At 43.8% G+C, this 23,905-nt stretch overlaps 1 protein-coding gene across 2 annotated transcripts in view; it reads left to right on the top strand.

Moving 5' to 3' along the window:
- The first annotated feature begins 21,758 nt into the window (after positions 1–21,758).
- Positions 21,759–23,905, top strand: part of UBE2G1 (ubiquitin conjugating enzyme E2 G1) — a 99,212-nt gene continuing 97,065 nt past the window's right edge. Inside the window, exon 1 of one of the 2 annotated variants that reach the window (XM_036838019.1) lies at positions 21,759–22,198. In XM_036838019.1, coding sequence (XP_036693914.1) covers positions 22,153–22,198 — 46 coding nt within the window. In that variant the 5' untranslated portion in view covers positions 21,759–22,152. The remainder of the gene's footprint in view (positions 22,199–23,905) is intronic. The other variant, XM_036838020.1, reaches the window with a different exon arrangement.

Genomic DNA, 23,905 nt, shown 5'->3' with positions numbered 1-23,905 from the left:
ACAATAAACACTGTGTGTGCGGGGAGTGGGATGGGGATGAAGGTGGTCAAAAGGTACAAACTTCCAGTTATTAGATGAATAAGTTCTGGGGATTAATGTATAGCATGTGACTATAGTTAACAATACTGTATTGTATATTTGAAAGTGGCTAAGAGAGTAGTAAATCTTAAAATTTCTCATCACAAGAAAAATATTTATAATTTTGTGAGGTTATGGATGTTAACTAAATTTATTTGGTAATCACTTTGCGGTATATACATATATAAAATCATTATGTTGTATACCTTAAACAAATACAATGTTGTATGTCAATTATATCTCAGTAAAACTGGGGGAAAAGTTTTAGAATAGTACATAATAAATAATTACTGTGATAAATGAACCTTGGCCTTTTCTTCACACCATATAACCAAACTAACTCAGAATGGATCACAGGCCTAAAAAATATAAGAGCTACAACTACAAAATTGCTAATATAAATCTTATGGGAAAATAGTAATGGCCTTGGGTTTGGCAAAGATTTCTTATATATGACACAAAAATACAAACTATAAAAAAATGGATAAATTGGACTTCATTAAAATAAATACTTTTGCTCTTCAAAAGACACTTACAAAAATGAAAAGGTGAGCCACGGGTTGGGAGAGAGTATTTGCAAAACATGTCTAAGAAAGGACTTGTAACTAGAATACATGAAGAACTTCTACAACTCAATAAGAAGACAACATAATTTTTTTAAATGGACAAAAAATTTGAACAGATATTTCATCAAAGATGATGCATAGATAGCAAATAAATATTTGAAAAAGATACTCAACATCATTAGTCATTAGGAAAACGCAAAGTAAAATCACAATGATGTACTACTGGAATGGCTAGAAACTTTTAAAAAACTGACCTTACTGAGTGTTGGCAAGGATGTGAAGCAAGTAGAACTTTCATACACTGCTGGTGGGAATGGAAAATAGCAAACACTTTGGAAAGCAGTCTGGCATTTTCTTTAAAAATGAAATATCTACCATACAACTCAGCCATTCTGTCCTTCGATACTTACCCAAGAAAAATGAAAACACGTCCACACAAAGACTTTTTTGTGCCACGGGGCATGTGGGATCTTAGTTCCCAGACCAGGGATCGAAACTGCGCCCCCCCCAATGGAAGTGCGGAGTCCTAACCACTGGACCCAGAGAATTCCCCAACAAAGACTTTACACAAATGTTCATAGAAGCTTTACTGGTAATAACTCCAAACTGGAAACAACCCAAATATCCACCATTAGAATGGATAAACAAATTATGGTATATCCATACAATAGAATGTTACTCAGCAGTTAAAAAGAACAAACTATTGATTCACACAACATGATGAACCTCAAAATAATTATGCTGAGTGAAAGAAGACCAAAAAGAGTATATTCTGTTTGATTTCATTTTTGTAAAATTCTAGAAAGTGACAGAAAAGGAATCAATGATTGCCTGGGGTTGGGGTGGAAGGAAAGAGGGAGAGATTACAAAAGGGCACGAAGAAACTTTTAGGTATGATGGGTAGGTTCATTGCCTAATTAAGGTGATGGATTCATGGGTGTTTACATGTGTTGAAACTCAAATGATATACTTCAAATATGTACAGTTTATTGTATGTCCATTATATTGTAATTTTTATTTTATTATTTATTGATTGATTGATTGATTGATTGGCTGTGTTGGGTCTTCATTGCGGTGCGCGGGGTTCTCAGGACTTCTCATTGCGGTGGTTTCTCTTAGTGTGGAGCACGGGCTCTAGGCGCGTGGGCTTCAGTAGTTGTGGCTTGCGGGCTCTAGAGTGCAGGCTCAGTAGTTGTGACGCACAGGCTTAGTTGCTCCGCGGCATGTGGGATCTTCCCGGACCAGGGATCAAACCCGTGTCCCCTGCATTGGCAGGCGGATTCTTAACCACTGTGCCACCAGGGAAGTACCTATATTGTAATTTTTAAAAGTTGATTATGAACGAACACGTGTTGAGCATATCTAGGTACAACCAGGCATTGAAGGTACACACGGAAATCAATCCAGATGCTTTTAAGCACAAAGAACAGAAAACCCAACTTAAATTGGCGTAAACAATAATAAAATGCATTATGTCATCTACCTAGAAGGCCAGAGGCTTCAGGTAGAGTTTGACTCATCCTTTCCTCATACTAGACACCATATTTAGCACCATCTTGGAGTCCCCATAATTGTCAGGGAACTTAGCTGCAAATAAAAGAATATACTCTGACTGGTTTAAACAGCACAGGAATGTATTTAAAGATATAAATAGCTCACACAGTCTCCGAGCAGGATAGAGAATTGGGCTTGAAGGCTACATAGCCAGGAACAGTATGCCAATTTTACCCCAGGACTGTTATCAGCAAAGAACCTGTTTTTTGCCACCACTGGGCATTATCACAAGGGAGACATAAGGGAGAAAGGATCTCCACTCCGAGTATTCCAAATGCCCCACAAAAGCTCTGAGTTCCTGCCACTCCCTGCAGCATCCTCTTCCTCATATATCTCTCTTCTGAATCAAAGTCAGCTGCATCTCATTGGAAAAGCCTGGACCACATACCTATGCCCTAACTACACAGGAGGCTGGATAGAAGAGTCTATCTTTTATTGTACCTTCTATTTTCATAATGGGAAATTGTCTTGGCTTGTGTAGGAGGGGTTTTCAAAAAGATGCTGGGTGACCACAAGATAAAAAAGGTCCATTACAGGGACTTCCCTGGCAGTCCTGTGGTTGGGACTCTGCGCTTCCTCTGCAGGGGCCATGGGTTCGATCCCTGGTCAGGGAACTAAGATCCTGCATACCATGTGGTGTGACCAAAAAAAGAAAAGAATAATAATAATTAAAATAATAATAATAATAAAAGGTCCACTGTAAGCCCTATTTGGGAGAGGTTATTATTTATCACAGTATACGGTTGAAGAAACTGAGAGTCAAAAGAAGTTAAGCTGCTTATCCATGGTTACCCAGCTGAGCCTTGCCTGAGGATTCAAACAAGGTCTTCCTGTGTCCCTAGCTTGAGTCAGGGTAGGTAGGAGGAATGACGAAATCTTGTCCCCTACCCTCACTGGCCCTCTCACATGAAGACATTGCTCTCCCTTTGACCTCTAGCCATGTCTCAGAATCCCAGAAGGAAAACACTGTAACCATTGGGGACAGGTTAGTCCACACTGCAGAAGAACCTGGGGAATCAGCCACATAAGTTACAAAAGGTAAATCACAATTCTGTTTGTCCCGTGGTAGTGTAAACATCACAGTTTTGTTGTTGTTGTTGTTTTTAATCAAGATAGAACCTAGAAAACAAAGAAAAACCAGACAGATGTACCTCTTGATGGAAGTCCCTAATACCACATACAAAGGTGTCTTGGAACAAAATGGAATCCATATCTGATCAGTTCTGTAGATCTGATTACCACTTTACAGAAAATAGAGAAAGCAGGAGAACATGTTAAATGATAGATCATGTTGATGTGGTCAGTAAAAATCCAAATCTCAAGATATTATATAAGAATAAACGACCAGGGGCTTCCTTGGTGGAGCAGTGGTTAAGAATACGCCTGCCAATGCAGGGGACACAGGTTAAAGCCCTGGTCCGGGAAGATCCCACATGCCGTGGAGCAACTAAGCCCATGCGCCACAACTACTGAGCCTGCGCTCTAGAGCCCACGAGCCACAACTACTGAGCCCGTGTGCCACAACGACTGAAGCCCGCGTGCCTAGAGCCCGTGCTCTGCAACAAGAGAAGCCACCGCAATGAGAAGCCCACGCACCGCAACGGAGAGTAGCCCCCACTCGCCACAACTAGAGAAAGCCGGCGCCCAGCAACGAAGACCCAACACAGCCAAAAATAAATAAATAAAATAAATAAATTAAAAAAAAAAAAAGAATAAACGACCAGATTTCTTCAACAAATAAATAGCAAGGAAAGACAAACAGAGATGGGGAGGGGGAACCTACAGATTAAAAAAAGACTTAAGGGGGTTTCCTTGTGGCTTAGTGGTTAGGATTCAGTGCTGTCACTGCTATGGCCCATGTTCCCAGGGAACTGAGATCCCACAAGCCACTCAGCCCAGCAAAAAAAAAAAACAAAACCAAAAAACTTGAGACATATAACCAATCAAAAAATATGGACATTTATTTAGATCATAATTCAAATGGTAAACTAGTAAGTAGTTTACAGTTTTAAATAGTAATAATAATAACAAACTGTAAATAGTAATAATAACAATAATGATGAGGCAGTTGGGGATATTTGAACACTGACTGAATATTTGATAATATTAAGGAATTATTAATTTTTTAGATATGATAATACTATGCTTATGCTTATAAAAAGAGTCCTAGGGCTTCCCTGGTGGCACAGTGGTTGAGAATCCGCCTGCCAATGCAGGGGACACGGGTTCGAGCCCTGGTCTGGGAGGATCCCACATGCCGCGGAGCAACTAGGCCCGTGAGCCACAATTACTGAGCCTGCGCATCTGGAGCCTGTGCTTCGCAACGGGAGAGGCCGCGACAGTGAGAGGCTCGCGCACCGTGATGAAGAGTGGCCCCCGCTCGCCGCAACTAGAGAAAGCCCTCGCACAGAAACGAAGACCCAACACAGCCAAAAATAAATAAATTAAAAAAAAAAAAAAAGAGTCCTAAGCTGGGACAAAGTGAGAGAGTGCCATGGACATATATACACTACCAAATGTAAAAGGGATAGTTACTGGGAAGCAGCCACATAGCACAGGGAGATCAGCTTGGTGCTTTGTGACCACCTAGAGGGGTGGGATGGGGAGGATGGGAGGGAGGGAGACGCAAGACGGAGGAGATATGGGGATATATGTACATGCATAGCTGATTCACTTTGTTATAAAGCAGAAACTAACACACCATTGTAAAGCAATTATACTCCAATAAAGACGTTAAAAAAAAAAAAAGAAGAGTCCTGATGTTTTAGAAATACTGAATATTACAGGTGAAATAATATATATGGGTTTTACTGTTTTATTGGCCGTGGGGCTTGCGGGGTTCTTAGTTCCCCAGCCAGGGGTTGAACCTGGGCCCTCCGCAGTGAAATCATTGAGTCCTAACCACTGGACCGCCAGGGAATTCCCTCCCTACAGGCTTTACTTTAAAATAATTGGGGGTGGGGCTTCCCTGGTGGCGCAGTGGTTAAGAATCTGCCTGCCGATGGAGGGGACACGGATTCGATTCCTGGTCCGGGAAGATCCCACATGCGGCGGAGCAACTAAGCCTGTGCGCCACAACTACTGAGCCTGCGCTCTAGAGCCAGTGAGCCACAACTACTGAAGCCTGCACGCCTAGAGCCCGTGCTCCGCAACAAGAGAAGCCACCGCAATGAGAAAACCGTGCACCACAAGGAAGAGCAGACCCCGCTCTCCGCAACTAGAGAAAGCCCGGGTTCAGCAAGGAAGACCCAACGCAGCCAAAAATAAATTTAAAAAAAAAAAAAAAAAAAAAGCACTGTTGGGATGTCCCTGGTGGTCCAGTGGTTAAGACTCTGTACTCCCAATGCAGGGGGCCCAGGTTCGATCCCTAGTCAGGGAACTAGATCCCACATGCCACAACTAAAAGATCCCGCATGCCGCAACTAAGACCTGGCACAACCAAATAAATAAATGTTAAAATAAATAAATAAATAAAAGCATTGTCAGGTAGGTGACCTCTGTGGGCAACAGTGCCCGATTCTGCAGGGGACCTCTGGGGATCAGCACAGAACACGCCTCTCAGAATTTTCCCACCTGAGTGGTGATGAGCTGGAGTGAATACCAACTCCCATCAGATCAGTCGCCCATTGAGAACAGCTGTGGGTGAGAAGGGCATGTTAGTTCTCCTACACTTTCAGCTGCCATGCTGGCAGAGCCAATTCCAGCCAGAGAAAGAGATCCTTCCACAAATAGATGCAGACGGTGGCATCCACAGTGCCCCACCTTGGTAATCCCAGCAGGGCCTTGTATCATTAGCTGCAGTTCCCTTGGAAGAATTACTGTTAGCGTTTTGATCATCTAATTATATCAACATACACATTGCCTAAGTATAGCTAAACAAGGTGACCAGGTGTAGTTATGCTTTTTTGGGGGGGGAGGGGCGGGTATTTCAGTACACCGTTTATGGGACTTTGTCAAAGATAAATGGGTGTGAACTTGCCCTTGTGCAAATCACCATGTGCTGTCCAGAGCCCTGGGGGACATCATCATTCAAGGTCAGCCCTGCTGAAGAACCAAAGTATAATTCCATCTCAGAATGGAAGCAGAATCTTTAAGGCATCGGGTTAAATGCTTTGATTTTCTTTGGGAATGATAAGCTCTTAAGCATGAGATTTATGTCTGCGTGGAGGGTAGGAATTAAGTCCTGAATGATGCAAGATCACCTTTCACCTCCAGACTTTTCTCACGTGCACCCACCTGCTGCATGGATGTGTGAAAAACCAGTGAACAAGCGATTGTCGGAAGGAGTGAATAAGTGCATTTTTAACTGTGTCAGGAGTATAACAGGGTCATCATCTATCAGCCTCCTTTGATCCCCCCTGAAGTGAACAATTTTTTAAAAATAGACCCTGTTGTTTAGAAATATTAACTTTAGCAGTTACAGCCCTAAGTATTTGAACCACTAAGAAAGAAATCAACTCACAGGCTCTTCCTAGTCATCAAACTGTGTGTTTCCTTTGTTTATGTGTGTGTGTGTGTGTGTGTGTGTGTGTGTGTGTGTGTGTGTACACAGAGCCACTCTTTTTTTTATATACTCTCCTTTTTAAAAATATTTATTTATTTTTGGCCGCATCGCATCTTAGTTGCTGCATGCAGGACCTTTCGTTGTGGCATGCAGGCTCTTGGTTGCAGTGCGAGGGCGCGAGACCGCGGGCCACAACTACCAGACCCAACGCAGCCAAAAATAAATAAATAAATAAATAAATTTTTAAAAATTAAAAAAAAAAATAGAACCTTGTCTGAGCTTTTCCATGAACCTGGAAAAATGGTGCCAATAAAACACATTCTTCTGAGGATAGTTGTTTTTTCAATAACAGGAGTCTCTGGTCCATCATGTCAACCCTTTCACCAATATCCTCAACTCTCTTCCACACTTGTCCTTGTGTCATACCAGCCCTAAATCGTTCCAAATCCCCATCTCCTCTGTGTCTACATCTGGGCAAGTGAACACAGCTGAAAAAAAAATCACATATCTGGGCAGGTAGGTGCTGCTATAAATGTATTCCAACAGCAACTGGGCTCTCAAGGTTGCCTGGTCATTCTTCCCTGTTTCCCTAGTCAATTCTCTACCGTTCTCCACAGTGACTATTTCTTAAACCTCCACACCCCCTTGTCCCCTTGCTCCTCCTGCCTCCCCCATGGCCTCCTGCCCCCTCCCCCCCAAACTCACCTTCATCCACGTTAGTTCCTTCCTCCTTCTCTCTAGTTTCAAAGAGAGAATTCCCCTTCCTGTTTGGAGTTTACTTCTCCACCTGTGCTGTGGGGCACACCTCCTCCCCTTCTTGGGGACCCTGCTCAATTCGTTACCCTCTTGTTTTCCTGAATCTTTTTTTTTCCTTTGGCCATGCCATGCAGCTTGTGGGATTTTAGTTCGCCCACCAGGGATCGAACCCAGGACCTCAGCCCTGAAAGTACGGAGTCCTAACCACTGGACCGAAAGGGAATTCCCTCTCCTGAATCTTTATCATCTTTCTTTTCACTGACTCCTTATTGTCAGCATTCCAGCTTATTCTCAACTCCCTCATCCTAAGAGGCAAGCACAACCGAAACCCAATGACAAAAACTTCTCTTTTGGTCCCGCTTTTTAGCCACTGCCTTCTATCTTTCGACTCCTTCCTTGATAGTCATATTTCTTGGAAAAGTCACCCAGGGTCAGTCCTTCCATACTCTCCTCTGGCCCATCCTCCTGTAACTCCATTATCAACGTACTTGTTGAGATCAACAGCAACTTCCTTATTGCTAAGGCTGGCAAACACCCAGACAGGTGAGGGGACCTGGGCTCAGAGATGGGTGGCACGTGGGGCAGATAAGGACTTCTGGGAGTCCTAAATACCCAGGACAGGTGAGGAGAGGTGAGGTTTTCAGGGGAACTAAATCTTAGCACTTTCTGAGTCTCAAGTTCACTGTTTCTGGCCAGAGTGTGCTTCGTGAGAACAACAGGAAATGAGAACTGAGGCCTGGGTTCTGTCTCTGGATTGATCTCTGCCTCCCTTGGGACCTTGGGCAGTCCACTTCCCGTCTCTGGGCCTCAGTCTCTCTGATGGGACCCTCAGGGTTGCTGTGAGGCACCCAGCAAGCACTGAGGGTGGGTGGGCTACTCTGGAGCCTGCAGGAAGCTTGGTGTCCTAGCAAACATTTCCTCTGAGAGACTCAAAGGCCTTACACTCAACACATTCTAGAGACCCATCCCATTTTTCAGATGGCAGAACCGAGGCACCAAAGTATGAAGAAGCTAATTATCATTTAAGGGGAATTGCAGGCACCTATGCACGCACTGTTACTCCACCATGATCCAAAAAGGAACAGGTTTGCTGCTCAAATCTGTGAGAACAGCTGGGAGGGTAGGGTATAAGGAGGGAACATCAATAAAGAAGACTAAGTCATTGTCTTCTTCTGGGCTGTGCATACATATCCCTCCCCTGAGCTACTGCCCCACCTCTTTTCTCCTTCATAGTTAAACGTCTTGAAGGAGGAGAGACTACTTCAAACTCTACAATGACTTCCCACTGCCAATAGAATAAAATCCACTCCTCACCCTGGTCCAGGAAGCCTAGTACCTCTGACGTCACAGCCTGCCATCCTCTCCCCTCATACCTTTCGCCCCAGCCCCACAAGGCTTCCTTATGCTTTTACACCAACCTCAAATTGGACATGATGTGCTATTTTTTTACATATTGTGAAATTCAATTCGATAATGTTTTCCTTTAAGAATTTTGCATCAGGACTTTCCTGCTGGTTAAGACTGCGCTCCCAATGCAGGGGGCTCAGATTCAATCCCTGGTCAGGGAACTAGATCCCACATGCCAAAACTAAGAGCCCGCAAGCCGCCACTAATACCCACCGCAGCCAAATAAATAAATAAATTTTTTTTTTTTTTAAAAGGAGGGATTTCCCTAGTGGCGCAGTAGTTGAGAATCTGCCTGCCCATGCAGAGGACATGGGTTTGAGCCCTAGTAGGGGAAGATCCCACATGCCACGGAGCAACTAAGCCCGTGCGCCACAACTACTGAGCCTGTGCTCTAGAGCCCACGAGCCACAACTACTGAGCCCATGTGCCACGACTACTGTACTGAAGTCCATGCTCCTAGAGCTGGTGTTCCACAACAAGAGAAGCCACCGCAATGAGAAGCCCGTGCACCGCAAGGAAGAGCAACCCCCGCTTGATGCAACTAGAGAAAGCCTGCACACAGCAACGACACAATGCAGCCAAAAATAAATAAATAAATAAATTTATTTATTTAAAAAATAAAAGATTATGCTAGCCCTGGGTCTTCCCTGGTGGTCCAGTGGTAAATAATCTGCCTTCTAATGCAAGGGAGGTGGGTTCGATCCCTGGATGGGGGACTAAGATCCCACATGCCAAGGGGCAACTAAGCCCGTGCGCCACAACTACTAAGCTTGCGCGCCTCAGTGAGAGAGCCTGTGTGCCTCAAATTACAGAGCCCACATGCTCTGGAGCCTGTTTGCCACAACTACAGAGCTCACGTGCCCTGGAGCCTGTGTGCCACAACTAGAGAGAGAAAACCTGAACGCCACAGCTAGGAGAGCGCTGCAACGAAGAGACCACCAGCTGCAACTAAGACCTGATGCAGCCAAGAAAGAAAGAAAGAAAGGAAGGAAGGAAGGAAGGAAGAAAGAAGGAAAGAAAGAAAGAAAGTAAAAAACAAAGCCAAAAAAATCTGAGCCTGTAGTTTTCTTTGTAGGAAGACATTTAATTACCAATTCCATTTATTTAATAGCAATGGAATTATTTAGGCTTTTCGTCACCTCTTTTTTTAAATGTATTATTTCTTTGTTTTTTCTTTTTTTAAAATTTATTTTATTGAAGTATAGTTGATTTACATTCTGTTACTTGTTAAGTCTTTCACTAAATTATATTTTTCTAGGAAGTTATCCATTTAATCTAGGTTTTCAAATTTTGGCACAGAATTGTTCATAATCCTCTTATTATCTTTTTAATCCATGTGGTTTTGCTTCTTTTCACCCTTAATTTTATTTGTGCTTTCTCTTTAGTTTGTCAGAGTTTGTCAACCTTATTAGAATTTTCAAATTACCAATTTTTGGCCTTGTTATTCCTCTTTACTGGTTTTCCTGTTTGTTGTTTATATTCTCAACCTTGTGCTCTTGCTTTTATTAGTTTCTTATTTCTTTGGGTATATTTATTATTTTTTATAACATGTTTATTAAGATATAATTTGTATACCATGAAATTCACCCATATAGAGTATACACATTTCAATGGTTATTAGTGTATTCACAGAGTTGAACAGCCATTACCACAACATTTTCATTGCTCCAAAAAGTATTCTGTACCCATTATATGTTCCTCTCCATTTCCTTCCCTCCGACCCCATCCCTAGACAACAACTAATTTACTTTCTGTCTCTACAGATTTGCCTATTCTGGGTATTTCATATAAATAGAACCATATAATATGTGGGGTTTAGTGTCTGGCTTCTTTCCATTAGAATAATGTTTTCAACGTTCAACCACATTGTAGCATGTAACAGTACATCATTTCTTTTTATGGTTGAATAATATTCCATTGTATGGATATACCACATTTGGTTACCTCTTCATTAGTTGATGGACATTTGTGTTGTTTCCACTTTTTTGCTTTTATGAATAATGATGCTGCAAACATTTTTGTGCAAGTTTTTGTGTGAACATGTTTCTAATTCTATTGAGTACATACCTAGGAGTAGAATTGCTGAATCATGTAGTATTCTATATATTTTTTTAAATACATTAACTCAGTCCTCACCACAACTTAAGAGGTAAGTACTATTATTATTAGTATTATTTTTTAAATTTATTTTCTTTGGTTGCCTCGGGTGTTAGTAGCAGCAGGCAGCCTCCTTAGTTGTGGCATGCATGTGGGATCTAGTTCTGTGACCAGGGATTGAACCCGGGCCCCCTGCATTGGGAGTGCGGAGTCCTATCCACTGCGCCTCCAGGGAAGTCCCTAGTATTCTATATTTAACTTTTTGAGAAACTACCAGACTTCCACAGTGGCTGCATCATTTTACAATTCCACCAAACATGTATGAAGGTTCCAATTTCTTTATGTCCTCCCCAACACTTTTATTATCTGTCTTTTGTATTCTATCCATTCTAGTGGTTGTGAGGTAATATCTCATTGTGGTTTTGACTGCATTTTCGTGATGCCTAATGATATTGATATCTTTTCATGTGCTTATTGGCCATTAGTATATCTTCTTTGGAGAAATGTCCATTCAGATCCTTTGCTCACTTTAAAATTGGGTTGTCTTTTTATTATTGAGTTGTAGGAGTTCTTCATATATTATGAATGGATATCCTTTATCAGATACATGATTTGTAAAACTTTTCTCTCTTTGTTTTGGTTTTCTTTTAATTTTCTCAACAATGTCCCTTAAAGCACAAAAGTTCTTAATTTTGATGATGTCCAATTTATCTATTTTTTCTTTTGTTGCATGTGCTTTTGTTGTCTTATCTAAGAAACCATTGCCTAATCCAAGGTCACAAAAATCTATGCTTATGTGTTCTTCTTTTTTTTTTTAAATTTATTTATTTAATTAATTTATTTTTAGCTGCGTTGGGTCTTTGTTGCTGTGCGTGGGCTTTCTCTAGTTGCAGCGAGCAGGGGCTGTTCTTCCTTGCGGTGTGTGGGCTTCTCATTGTGGTGGCTTCTCTTGTTGAGGAGCATGGGCTCTAGGTGCACGTGCTTCAGTAGTTGTGGCACACGGGCTCAGTAGTTGTGGCTCGCGGCTCCAGAGCGCAGGCTCAGTAGTTGTGGCACATGGGCTTCGTTGCTCCGTGGCATGTGGGATCTTCCTGGACCAGGGCTCGACCCATGTCCCTTACATTAGCAGGCGGATTCTTAACCACCGTGCCACCAGGGAAGTCCCTATGTGTTCTTCTAAAAACTTTAGTTTTAGTTCTTATACTTAGAATTTGATCCATTTTGAGTTAATTTTTGTATCTGGTGTGAGGGAGGGATCCAACATCATTCTCTTGTATGTGGATATCCAGTTGTCCCAGTACCATTCTTTGGGTTTATTTTGCTATTCTGTTTCTAACTTTTTACAATAAGTGTTTAGCTCATGAAGTTCTCAGTCTTTCTTCTCTTCTAAAGTAAGCATTTAAAGTTACACATTTTCCTTTAATTATTTTTTACTTTTTAATCTCAAAATAATTAGTAAAATTAACAGTCCTAAAGAGGTTTATTCTGAGGTTTCAAGAACACCTTGGCACACCACTCTGTACCACCCTCTGCCAGGTATACAAACCCAAATTTAGTAAGTGTAGGCTTATACTAGTCTTGAAAGACTATCTTATTATTAATTTAATAGGATTGACTCATTCATTCAACAGATATTTTTTGAGTGCCTACTGCATAGCATCGTTATATTAAGTTCTGAGAACAGAGAAGTAAAATAGAGTCCTGCCATCCCAAAGCTTACTGACAATTGAAAGGAAAAAAAACTGAAATACTGCATGATAAATGTTAGAATAGGATATGTAATACACGTTGGAAATAGGAAACATAGGAGTAAAATTAATTTTGAGATTGTGAAAGGTTTTCTGGAGGAAATTGCTTCCTTCAAGGACCTGAAAGATGAATTGGTAGGAGTTTGCCAAGTACACAGCAGAAAAGAGTGTGCTGGGCCATTGGAGCAGCAAGTGGAAAGATCCAGAGGTATAAAAAAACCCTTGACCTTTTAGAGGAAGGAAAGGAAGTGTACTGTTCCAGGAGCAGAGAGTGTCAGGGAAAGGTACAGGATAAACCTGGAGAGGTCTACAGAGACTAGACCGTAAAGGACAATTAAACCATATTGGGGAGCTTGGGCTTCCATCCTGTAATAGTCGGGAGGCCACTGAAGAGTTTTAAGTAGGATTGGGACAATAGCAGATTTGCATTTTGAAAGTTTTGCTGTGGCTGCAGAAAATAGATGAAGGGAGAGAAGGTCAAGACCAGTGGCCAGGAGACCCTTACAGAGGTAACAGCAGTCATCAAGTCCTCGATTAAGGAGTGTCCAAGGAAATGGAAAAGAGGGAACACTTAGGTCTTGGTGATTGACCAGATGTGAGAAAGGGGGTGGGACACAGAGGCTGACTCTCTCGTTTCTGACCTGGGTGACTAGGTACTGTCAGATGTGACAGCAGGTTGGGGGAAAGACAGTGAGGTTTTTGTTTTTTTTTTAAGGTTTATTTTTTAAAAAAATTTTAACCATTAAAAAAAATTGAAGTATAGTTTATTTACAATGTGTTAGGTTTGGGTGTACAGCAAAGTGCTTCATTTATATGTATAAAAATATATCTATTTTTTTCAGATTCTTTTCCATTATAAGTTATTATAAGGTATTGAATATAGTTCCCTATGCCATACAGTAGGTCCTTGTTGTTTCTCTATTTTATATGTAGTAGTGTATATATGTTAATCCCACCCTCCTGATTTATCTCCCCACCCCCACCCCGACAGTGTGCTCTGATCACAGTAGCTTGAGGTGCTTACAGGACACTTCTTCACCTCCTGGCCTTATCTGAACCCAGCTCTCTTCTAAGGACTCAGGTTCCTCAGCCCTCTCAAGGGAAGGCTGTCTTCTCTCACATTTCATGGATCTCTGGGCCAGTAGGCTTAGCATAATCTCCTGGTTCCTCACTGCTGCTTCCTAGTCTTTCTTCTCCTTTACCTTCCCAAACCCGAGCTCTTTGAGGTTAATGCCATCTCCACTGTACCACTTATTACTCTTGTCTTTTTTTTTTTTTTGGCCGTGTCGCTCCGCCTGTGGGATTTTAGTTCCCTGACCAGTGATCGAACCCTTGCCCCCTGCAGTGGAAGCACGGAGTCTTAACCACTGGACCACCAGGGAAGTCCCACTTATTACTCTCTTTATTGCTATTATCTGTGGACCCATTCACCAATAACTTTGTCTCCTGGTTCACAGCCTTTCCCTTCATTCTACTCCACCTCTTGTCCTTGGGGACTTAATTACCCACTACCCACGTGGAAGACCTTTCCAGTACTCCTGCCTGTCACCTCCTTGACTTCCTCTCCTCCCCTCCCCACCAGCCAGCCTCTCCTATGTTCACAGGAGACCAACTCACCACCCATCACCATAACTCAACTGAATTCTAGATTTCAAACCACCCACCCTGACCACCATTTCCTGTCCTTCCAGCCAATTTGCTTTAGTGTCTATACCACACAACTCTTCAAACTCATCAAGACCCCATTATTTGTATCACTTTTTCACTATCAGCTCCCTCTCATTTTCACTTCCTTCTCTACTCAGCTTAGAGAAGAGTCCATTACTACAGGCACTCTCTTCATACAACTTCAATGAACTTGCCTGTCTGTCTCCATCTCAATCTCCAGTTACTTGACTGGTTAGCCCCCAACCCTAAGTGTACCCCAGCTATCAGAGTTTTTCGTGCCTACACCTGAGCAACTGAAAATTGCCAGAAAAAAAAAAATTACTGGGCTGGACCTACTGGTTCCTTTTTCAGTTCATGACCACAAACCTCAAATAAGCACACGACACTGAGATCTCTATTTTTCCGTCTTGCATTTAGCCTTCAACCCACTTTGCTCTGCCTGCTGTCAATATTGCTCCATCAAAATCCTTCTATCAAGGTCAAAAACAGCTTCTCAGTTTCAAAATTCAGCGCGTGGTGGGGGAGGGGGAGTGTGAAAGGAATCAAAATGTACAAACTTCCAGTTATAAAACAAGTCACGGGGATGTAATGTGTATCATGGCGACTATAGTTAATAATACTGTATTGAATAGTTGAAAGTTGTTAAGAGAGTACATCTTAAAATTCTCGTGAGAAAAAATTTTTTTGTTAATTATGTATGATGATGGATGGTAACTAGACTTATTGTGGTGATCTCAGTGTATACAAACATGGAATCATTATGCTGTACACCTGAAACTAATATGTCAATTATACCTCAATTAAAAAAATTCCAAAGGCAGAATAGATTATATAAACATTTCTCTGAATAAAATAGTGTTAATACTGAGACCACCTGCAGGTTAATGCTGGAAATTTCTTCATCGAACATTTTCCTGAAAGATTTGAAAGACCAAGTGCACAAACATCCAGGTGTGAAATGTTACTAAATTCTTTCAGGTAGTGAAATGTGAAACAGGTAGTATGGTCATGCCTGGGTGAGTTGTTAAGTAACTTAATATATTAAGGAGACAGAATGCAGCCTTTTACACCTGCTGTTACGGGAGGCTGTACAGTACAGTGGGTAATAGCTCAGGTTTTGGCAACAGACAGTTGGGGTTTCAATCCCAATTCCACCATATGTTTTAAGAGGATTTGACATCTGAGCAGGCCACTGAATCTAAGCCTCAGTTTCCTCATCTGTAGAATGGAAATAATAGGGTTAATGTATGTAATCTGTGAGGTAATGCATCAAAGTGGTTATTCAGTTACTTTGTACATAGTGAATGTCCAATAAATGCCAGTTGTCTTAATTTAAAAAAAAATTCAGTGCATCCTTCTCAGTCTTCATCTTTCTCTACCTCTCAATACCCTGTTGCAGTTGACCATTCCTTCCTCCTGGGAACATTTGCTCCTGTCTTGGCTTTTGTAACACCCCACACTGGTTTTTCTCCTTTGTGTTCATCCCTGGTTGGGGAACTAAGATCCTGAAAGCCACATGGTACAGTCAAAAAAAAAAAAAAAAAAATTTTTCAGTTCACTCTCTCCCTAGGAAACCTGATCTCTCCAAATTTGTATCTATAGATCTATAATCTATAGCCTTGGCCTCTCCTCTGAGCTCCAGTCTTATGTATGCATATGCTAATTTGACATCCCTGCTTGGATATCTAATAAAGAGCTAAAATATAACTCATTCAAAATAGATCTGTTTATATCACCCACTTGAACCTGTTGTTCCCGTCTTCCTTTTTGAAATAAAGCCAGTTCTTCCAGGGGTCATAAACCTAGGAGTCGTCTTTCCCCTTCACCCACATTCAATCCATCAGCATGCCCTTCCTATTTTACTTCCAAAATTTATCTCAAATCCATTCCCAATCTCCCCTCCCCACATACCTACTTTACCATCCTTGCCCCCATTCTGGTTCAAGTTACCACCGTCTTTTGCCTCATCTTCTGCAATAACCTTCTTACTGATCTTCCAGTAAAGTCTTCTCTTTTGTATAAGTGTCAGAGGGAGTTTTAAACAATGTAAATCACCCATCTCAAGGCTTCCACTGTAACTAAACTAAAATCCAGACTCTTTCCTGTGGTCAACAAGGCCTCCTTTGTAAGATGACCCCTGTCTGCCTCTCCAACCTGCTCTTAGCACCCTTTTCATCAGGTTCCAGTAGGGCCGCCACACCCATGCTGACCCCCTTTCTAGTCTTTGGACAAGCCGAGCTCTTTCTCCTTTTTAAAAAAAACAAATTTATTATTTATTTATTCATTTATTTATTTCTAAATTGATATTCAGGGTTTACTTTTTTTCAGGGTTTACATTCTTTTTTTTTTAAGCTTTTTTTTTGATTTATTTATTTTATTTTATTTATTTTTGTCTGTGTTGGGTCTTCGTTTCTGTGCGTGGGCTTTCTCTAGTTGCTGCGAGCAGGGGCTACTCTTCATTGCAGTGCGCAAGCTTCTCATTGCGGTGGCTTCTCTTGTTGCAGAACACGGACTCTAGGCGTGCGGGCTTTGGTAGTTGTGGCTTGCGGGCTCAGTAGTTGTGGCTCGCAGGCTCTAGAGCTCAGGCTCAGTAGTTGTGGCTCGCAGGCTCTAGAGCTCAGGCTCAGTAGTTGTGGCGCACGGGCTTGGTTACTCCGTGGCATGTGGGATCTTCCCGGACCAGGGCTCGAACCCGTGTCCCCTGCATTGGTAGGCAGATTCTTAACCACTGCGCCACCAAGGAAGTCCCAAGCCGAGGTCTTTCTTACCATAGGGTCTTAGAAGTAGCTTTTCCTCAGCCTGGAATGCTCTTCCCCAGAATCCTCAAATCTTCTACTTGTAATTCAGAACTCAGCTCAAATATAATCTCTTGAGAGAGGACTTCCCTGACTACCTTATCTAAACTTTACTCTTTTCCTTACCTTTTTTATTTCTATCATATCACTTGTTATAATGATGACTTGTTTAATATTTGTTTACCTTTTTAACTGATTGTCCTCTCTCACTGGATGTCTGTGCCATGTGGGCAGGAACTTGGTCTGTCTAGTTTACTCCTGGACCCTAGGTCTTAGAATCATCTCTAGCTCACAGTAGGTGTTCAATGAACATTTGTTAGGTCAATGAACACAGAGTTAGACAGTTAGATGTGCTGACATGAACTGGTGAAAGATCTGGGCTGGAGATAAAGATTTGGGGATTATTTTAAAAATAAATCTTAGGGCTTCCCTGGTGGTGCAGTGGTTAAGAATCTGCCTGCCAATGCAGGGGACACAGGTTTGAACCCTGGTCTGGGAAGTTCCCACATGCCGCGGAGCAACGAAGCCCATGTGCCACAACTACTGAGCCTGCACTCTAGAGCCCACGAGCCACAACTACTGAAGCCTGCATGCCTAGAGCCAGTGCTCCACAAGAGAAGCCACCGCAATGAGAAGCCTGCGCACCGCAACGAAGAGTAGCCCCTGCTCGCGACAACTAGAGAAAGCCCACGCGCAGCAACGAAAACCCAACGCAGCCAAAAATAAATAAATAAAATAAATAAATAAATTTTAAAAAATCTTAATAAGCAAGGAATAGAAGGGAACTTCATTAACCTGTTAAAATGATCTACAAAAAAATCTACAGCATGAAAAAAATAATGAAACATCAAAATAACCCTTTAAGAATGGAAAAAAACAAGGGTGCCCACTACTACTTCTACACCACTCTGCTGGAGGTCCTAGCCAGCACAGTGAGGCAAAAAAAGAAACAATGTATCAAAAGAAAGAAACAGAAACACCATTATTTGGACTTACATTATTTACATAGAAAATAAAAATAATCTATAAATTGTTAATTTAGAGTTTAGTGAGGTTGCAGGATCAACATACAAAAATCAACTGCTTTGTTTTTTTGTTTTTTGGTTTTTTTTTAATAAATTTTTTTTTTAATTTATTTATTTATTTTTGGCTGTGCTGGGTCTTCGTTTGTGTGCGAGGGCTTTCTCTAGTTGCGGCAAGTGGGGGCCACTCTTCATCACGGTGCGCAGGTCTCTCACTATCGCGGCCTCTCTTGTTGCGGAGCACAAGCTCCAGACGCGCAGGCTCAGTTATTGTGGCTCACGGGCCTAGTTGCTCCGCGGCATGTGGGATCTTCCCAGACCAGGGCTCGAACCCGTGTCCCCTGCATTGGCAGGCAGACTCTCAACCACTGCGCCACCAGGGAAGCCCCTCAACTGCTTTTTTTTTTTTTTTTTTTTTTCAACTGCTTTTTAAAATAATTTTTTATATACCAGAAAAATGCAGACTATCTCATTATTCTAAGCTTATTTGTGTACGTAAATGAAAACAACCATTCTGTCACTACAAAACTCACTGTGAACCCAGTTAATTAAAAACAAGAAAACATCCTAGAGACAACCAAAGCATATTATCATAGTTTAAAATACAAAAAAAAAAGGACTTTCCTGGTAGCACAGTGGTTAAGAATCCAGCTGCCAATGCAGGGCACACTGGTTCAAGCCCTAGTAAGGGAAGATCCCACATGCAGTGGAGCAACTAAGCCCATGAGCCACAACTACTGAAGCCTGTGCTCCACGACAAGAAAAGACACTGCAATGAGAAGCTCACACACCGCAAGGAAGAGTAGACCCCGCTTGCTGCAACTAGAGAAAGCCTGTGTGCAGCAACAAAGACCCAACACAGCCCAAAAAAAGAAAAAAAAATCCTTAGACTATCCAGAGAAGAAAAAAAAGTAGGTCACTGAGGTCACTGACCTCAGTGGAATAAGAATCAACAGCAACACTGGATGCTAAAAGACAATGGACCAATGCTTTCACATTTTTGAAGAAAAAATATTTGATCTTAAACATAAAATTCTATACCCAGCTAAACTGGCACTTAATTATAGATGTTTAAAATAATGGCATTTTCAGCTGTTATTATAAGGACTTGGAAAATTTGCCTCATGTATACTCATCAGAAGTTATCTGATAATATGCTCCAGCAAAAGAAGGGAGTAACAAAAAATAATTAGACTTGATCTAGGATGCAGTAGACTCATCCCAGGAGAGCAGCCAAGGGGAGTCCTAAGAAGACTTCTATGTAGGAAGCGTAGCCCAAAGCAACCAGCCCAGGTTAGAGGGTAACATAGAGACTTCTAGGAGGGAGAGTTTCAAGAAAAAGGGCTTGATAGGATAAGTGGTACAATAGCACTGGGGTGGGATAGGGAAGGGAAGGATATTAATTATACTCAAGATACTGCAAGAAAAAAAAGTATAATTAGAAATGCTAGGCCTCCAAAAAAAAAATCTGTGTAAGGAATGAATATAATCCATTATAGTATTTGACTCTCCTATTCAACATTTACAAAGTCACAATAGTGTAAAAACCATTTATTGCTATAACTAAATATGATAATTTAATGATTTAGAATAAAAGATGGAAAGTAGCATGACAGTTAAATCCTTATCAGTTACAATAAGAATAAATATATAAGGTCTAAAATAGATAAATCAAGAAAAAGCATTATATCATTTAGAATAAATGGAGGTAACTACGAGAAGAAACTGCTAAAAGAGTTAAAAGGGATTGCCTTTGGTAAGCAGGATTTAGGAATGGGGAAGGGCACATATGAGAAATACGTTTGTTTTTCACTATAATCCTTAATACACTAATTATGAACTATGTGTATTTACTACTTTGATAAAACTAAAAATTTACTTAAATAGAAAGATTTTTGGTCCAGAAAGGAGGGAGGGTGTCAGAAACGGATTTTTTTTCTGGTAAAGCTAAGGAAGCTTTAGAGCCCCCGGGAAGGCTGGAATTTGCTTTAGGTGAGAAACCATGTTGCAATCAAGCAGAATTTCTGATAACCTGCCTCAAGAGATCTCAGAGAAAGGGAACAATTTTCCAAGCATACAGTTATTTGTGGTTTATTTTCTCATTCTAAATAGACAATCATATTCAAATGCAATTAAACATTTTTTTTCCCTAAAGAGAGTCCTTCAAACGGGGTAAATTTTAGGTTTCACAAAACCTGGGTTAGCTCCAGGGAGTTGTTTCCCAAAGGAGTCCAGATTCACTTTTTTTTTTAATGGTAGATTTATGTTTTTATGCAGATTCACTCTTTTTTTTTTTTTTTTTTTGCTGCACTTGGGCTTTCTCTAGTTGCAGCGAGGGGGGCTACTCTTTGTTGTGGTGCGTGGTCTTCTCATTGTGGTGGCTTCTCTTGTTGCAGAGCACCAGCTCTAGGTGCGCGGGCTTCAGTAGTTGTGGCACGCAGGCTCAGTAGTTGTGGCTCCCAGGCTCAGTAGTTGTGGCTCCCGGGCTCTAGAGCGCAGGCTCAGTCGTTGCGGCGCACGGGCTTAGTTGCTCCGCGGCATGTGGGATCTTCCCGGACCAGGGCTCGAACCGTGTCTCCTGCATTGGCAGGTGGATTCTCAACCACTGCGCCACCAGGGAAGCCCTGCAGATTCACTCTTAATGTTCATTTGTTCCTTTTAATTCTTGTTTTAGGGGGAGAGTGAGGACAATTTTTTCAGTAATTTTTGGAATCAAGAAAATGTATTAGAACCAGGTCCTCCTCTGGCTACCTTACCTGGAGCTCACAGAGACTGTAAGACCTTTGAGGATAGGAACAGAGCTGTATTCTCTGTGTCTTCTACAGTTCAGGTACAAAGTTAATGCAGGTTCAGTAAATATTTTTGAAGGAACAGATACATTTGAGTGCCATTAGGTATCATTTTTCCTTCTTCTCCGTCTCTTTATTAAGACTCTGTTATGCAAGGCAGAAAGCTGTGGGAATGAGGATGAGAAGAGGTAGAGCGGGGTAAGGTTGCTTTTTCCAAGCCCTAGATCCCACACTTAGACTTCACATAGTAGATGCCTTTCTGGATATTTTGTACCGTGTATATCAGATTTTGCTAATCTCAACTCACTTTACACATAGAGATTATTAACGATGTTTAAACATTTTGTGCTGTGAGACGCAGAACATTTTACTTATTTCAAGAATCTTTTTGTGCAACTTTCTGTAAAGTGAATTACCAGCATATATGAAGTCTATTTTGGGGGTGTGCTTAAAATGGGGCACACCAGTACTAAGTTCGGCTTTAACAATGACTAATTCGCACACCATGTGTGGAGTGTTAGATAGCTGTTGGGCGCTCGCCAACAACTAGGCATCACCACTTCTTTTAGCCCCTTCACTCTCAGACCACCTGCTTCGACCCGGAGGTGCTGTCTTGACCCCCCGCGACCTCTTTGTCATGGCGTCCGCGGGGCGTCTCCCGCCGACGCCCCGGCACCCGGCCAGGCGGCGACCTTCCCAAGATGGCGGCGTCAGGGGCCACTGCGCGGAGGGGGCGGGGTTCCGCCTCCGGAGGCGGGGCAGGGAGCCAGAGGGGTCGGCCTAGCGGGAGGGCAGCTTCCGAAGTAGGCAGCCCCAGCGCGCCTGCGTGGAGCGACCCTGCGTGCAGTGAGGCAGTGGCGGGGGAAGGCACCGGTGGGGCCGACTGGCGGGTTGAAGGAGGGAAGCGGGCGAGCGAAGTCCCAGTGCGCGCCGCGGCGGCACGGGTACCCTCCCCTTCCGGGCGTGAGGCGCTGTGAGGAAAGCTGAAGCGAGCGGACTCGCACCGGCAGCGAGACGCCGCTACCGCCGCCCCAGCCCAGCCTCCCTCGGCTTCGGCGCTCCCGTCGTGGGGGCCCGGGTTCCTCAGCACACCCAGCTCCAGCAGCCCCAGAGCCTGTCCCCAGTCTTTCGGAAGCCCCGGCGCCAGCCCGGGCCCTTGGCGGGGAGGATGACGGAGCTGCAGTCGGCACTGCTACTGCGAAGACAGCTGGCAGGTGAGCGGGCGGGCGGAGGGGCGCCGGCCCGGGCCGTGATCGCGGCGAGCAGCTGCCCGCTCCTCCTCTCCTCCTCCTGGGCGCTCCCGGGCGGGCGGCCGGACGGGCGAGGGGAAGCGGCAGCCCCCGGCGAGGCCGGGCGCGGGCCTGCGAGGTTGGTGAGCCAGGGCGCCAGTCCCGGCCGGGCCCATCACTTCTTTCCCTGCTTTCTTAGGGCATTAGGGGCGGGGACGCGCCCCAGCCTCGGCCCCAGGATCTGGCCTGCCGCCCCGGGGGAAGGAGGGGAGGTTGCCCCCTCCCCCACTGTTCGGTGGGATGTTGCGGGGGAGGGGCTGTAGGTCCCCAGCCCCGGCGGACCCTCCCTGGAGGGGCGGGTCCGGGCTCAGGTGCGGCAGAGGCCGCCGGACCCCCGAGGCAGGAAGAGCGTCTGGGCCGGGCTGGCTGCGCGTCCCGGGCTCGGGTGTCCGAGCCGCAGGCGGACAGCCGGGGGCCGGGTGGGCGAGAGGAACTGGCCCCCGGGGGGATAGGTGAGGCGCGCCAAACTTCTGCCCAGGCAGCGCCGGGTCCACGGAGTTGTGGCGGACAACAAAAGCCCCGGCCTCCGCGGCCTCGTCGCGGGCCCGCGGGGTCTGAGAACCCTGCGGGGCGCGGGACGCCGCCTCGCCTGCCTCTGCCTGGCACGGGCTCCGGCTGCGCCGCCCGGCTGGGGGAGGGTAGAGAGCCGAGCGCCGAGAGCCGCTCGCTGGCCGGCTCGGGGCTTTGTGCTCCGAGCGACTCCGGCTCCTGAGCAGGCCTGCGGGTCCCCGGGGCTGAGGCCCGCGGGCTCTGGCTTGGGGCGGTGGCCGGTCTGCCTCCCCAGAGGTGCCTGCGTCCCCCCTCCCCCATTGTCCCGGCCTCCGGCCGTTTGCGGCTTCCAGGTTGACTTTTTAGGGGGTTGGCTCCGACTCTGCTAGGACTGTGTGAGCGGAGCATGCGCACTGGGGACAGGGACGTACGTGTGCGGAGTGGAAGGGGGGAGGCGGGTTGGTGGCTTCACAATGCCGCCCCACGTGCTGCCAGATTTAAAGAGAAATGAACCAGCAGTTACCACTGCTGCCCAACGCCCAGCCTGTGTCCTTCTCCGTTCTGACGGATCTTCACCTCCCCACTCCACAGCCAGCGGCCCTGAGCCCTCGGCAGAACCCAGAGGCTGGAATGAAGACATCTATTTTTGAAATAGGTTTACTAAGACTTAGGTTGAGGTGTTAGTTAAATCACCTTTATGGCTTCTTAAGGAAAAGGTTGTCAGGGGCTGTTACAGGTTGTATAATTAGGTTTATTATTAGAGCATGAGCAAGCAGGTTTGGACAAGTACTAAAGTTCTAAATGCTCAGGGGGAGTGACGGAGTGAATGGAGAATTTCTGGTGATACCTGTGTCCATCGCAAATGTATTGGGCAAGCAGTGAAAGAATAACTTTACTGAATCTTATATTTGCACACACACGTTACTCTTCTGTGTATTTTTCTGGTTTGTTTTGTTTTGGAGGAAGGAATTAAGATGTTCTTTTTTCTCCCTAAGAATACTTTAATCAGAATAAGTTTTAATTATGTGGTGAACTGTTAAACAGTATTAAAATACTAAATCAGTATTAAAACAGTACTCAACTCTTTCATAATGTGAAAGATACATATTTTAAAGGTGTAAAATAAGTTAAGTAGTTACTAAG

The sequence above is a fragment of the Balaenoptera musculus genome, chromosome 20 (genome assembly GCF_009873245.2).
Source record: "Balaenoptera musculus isolate JJ_BM4_2016_0621 chromosome 20, mBalMus1.pri.v3, whole genome shotgun sequence".
Lineage (NCBI taxonomy): Eukaryota > Metazoa > Chordata > Mammalia > Artiodactyla > Balaenopteridae > Balaenoptera > Balaenoptera musculus.
The sequence above is the reverse complement of the archived record's forward strand: the minus strand, read 5'-3'. Positions and strand labels throughout refer to the sequence as shown.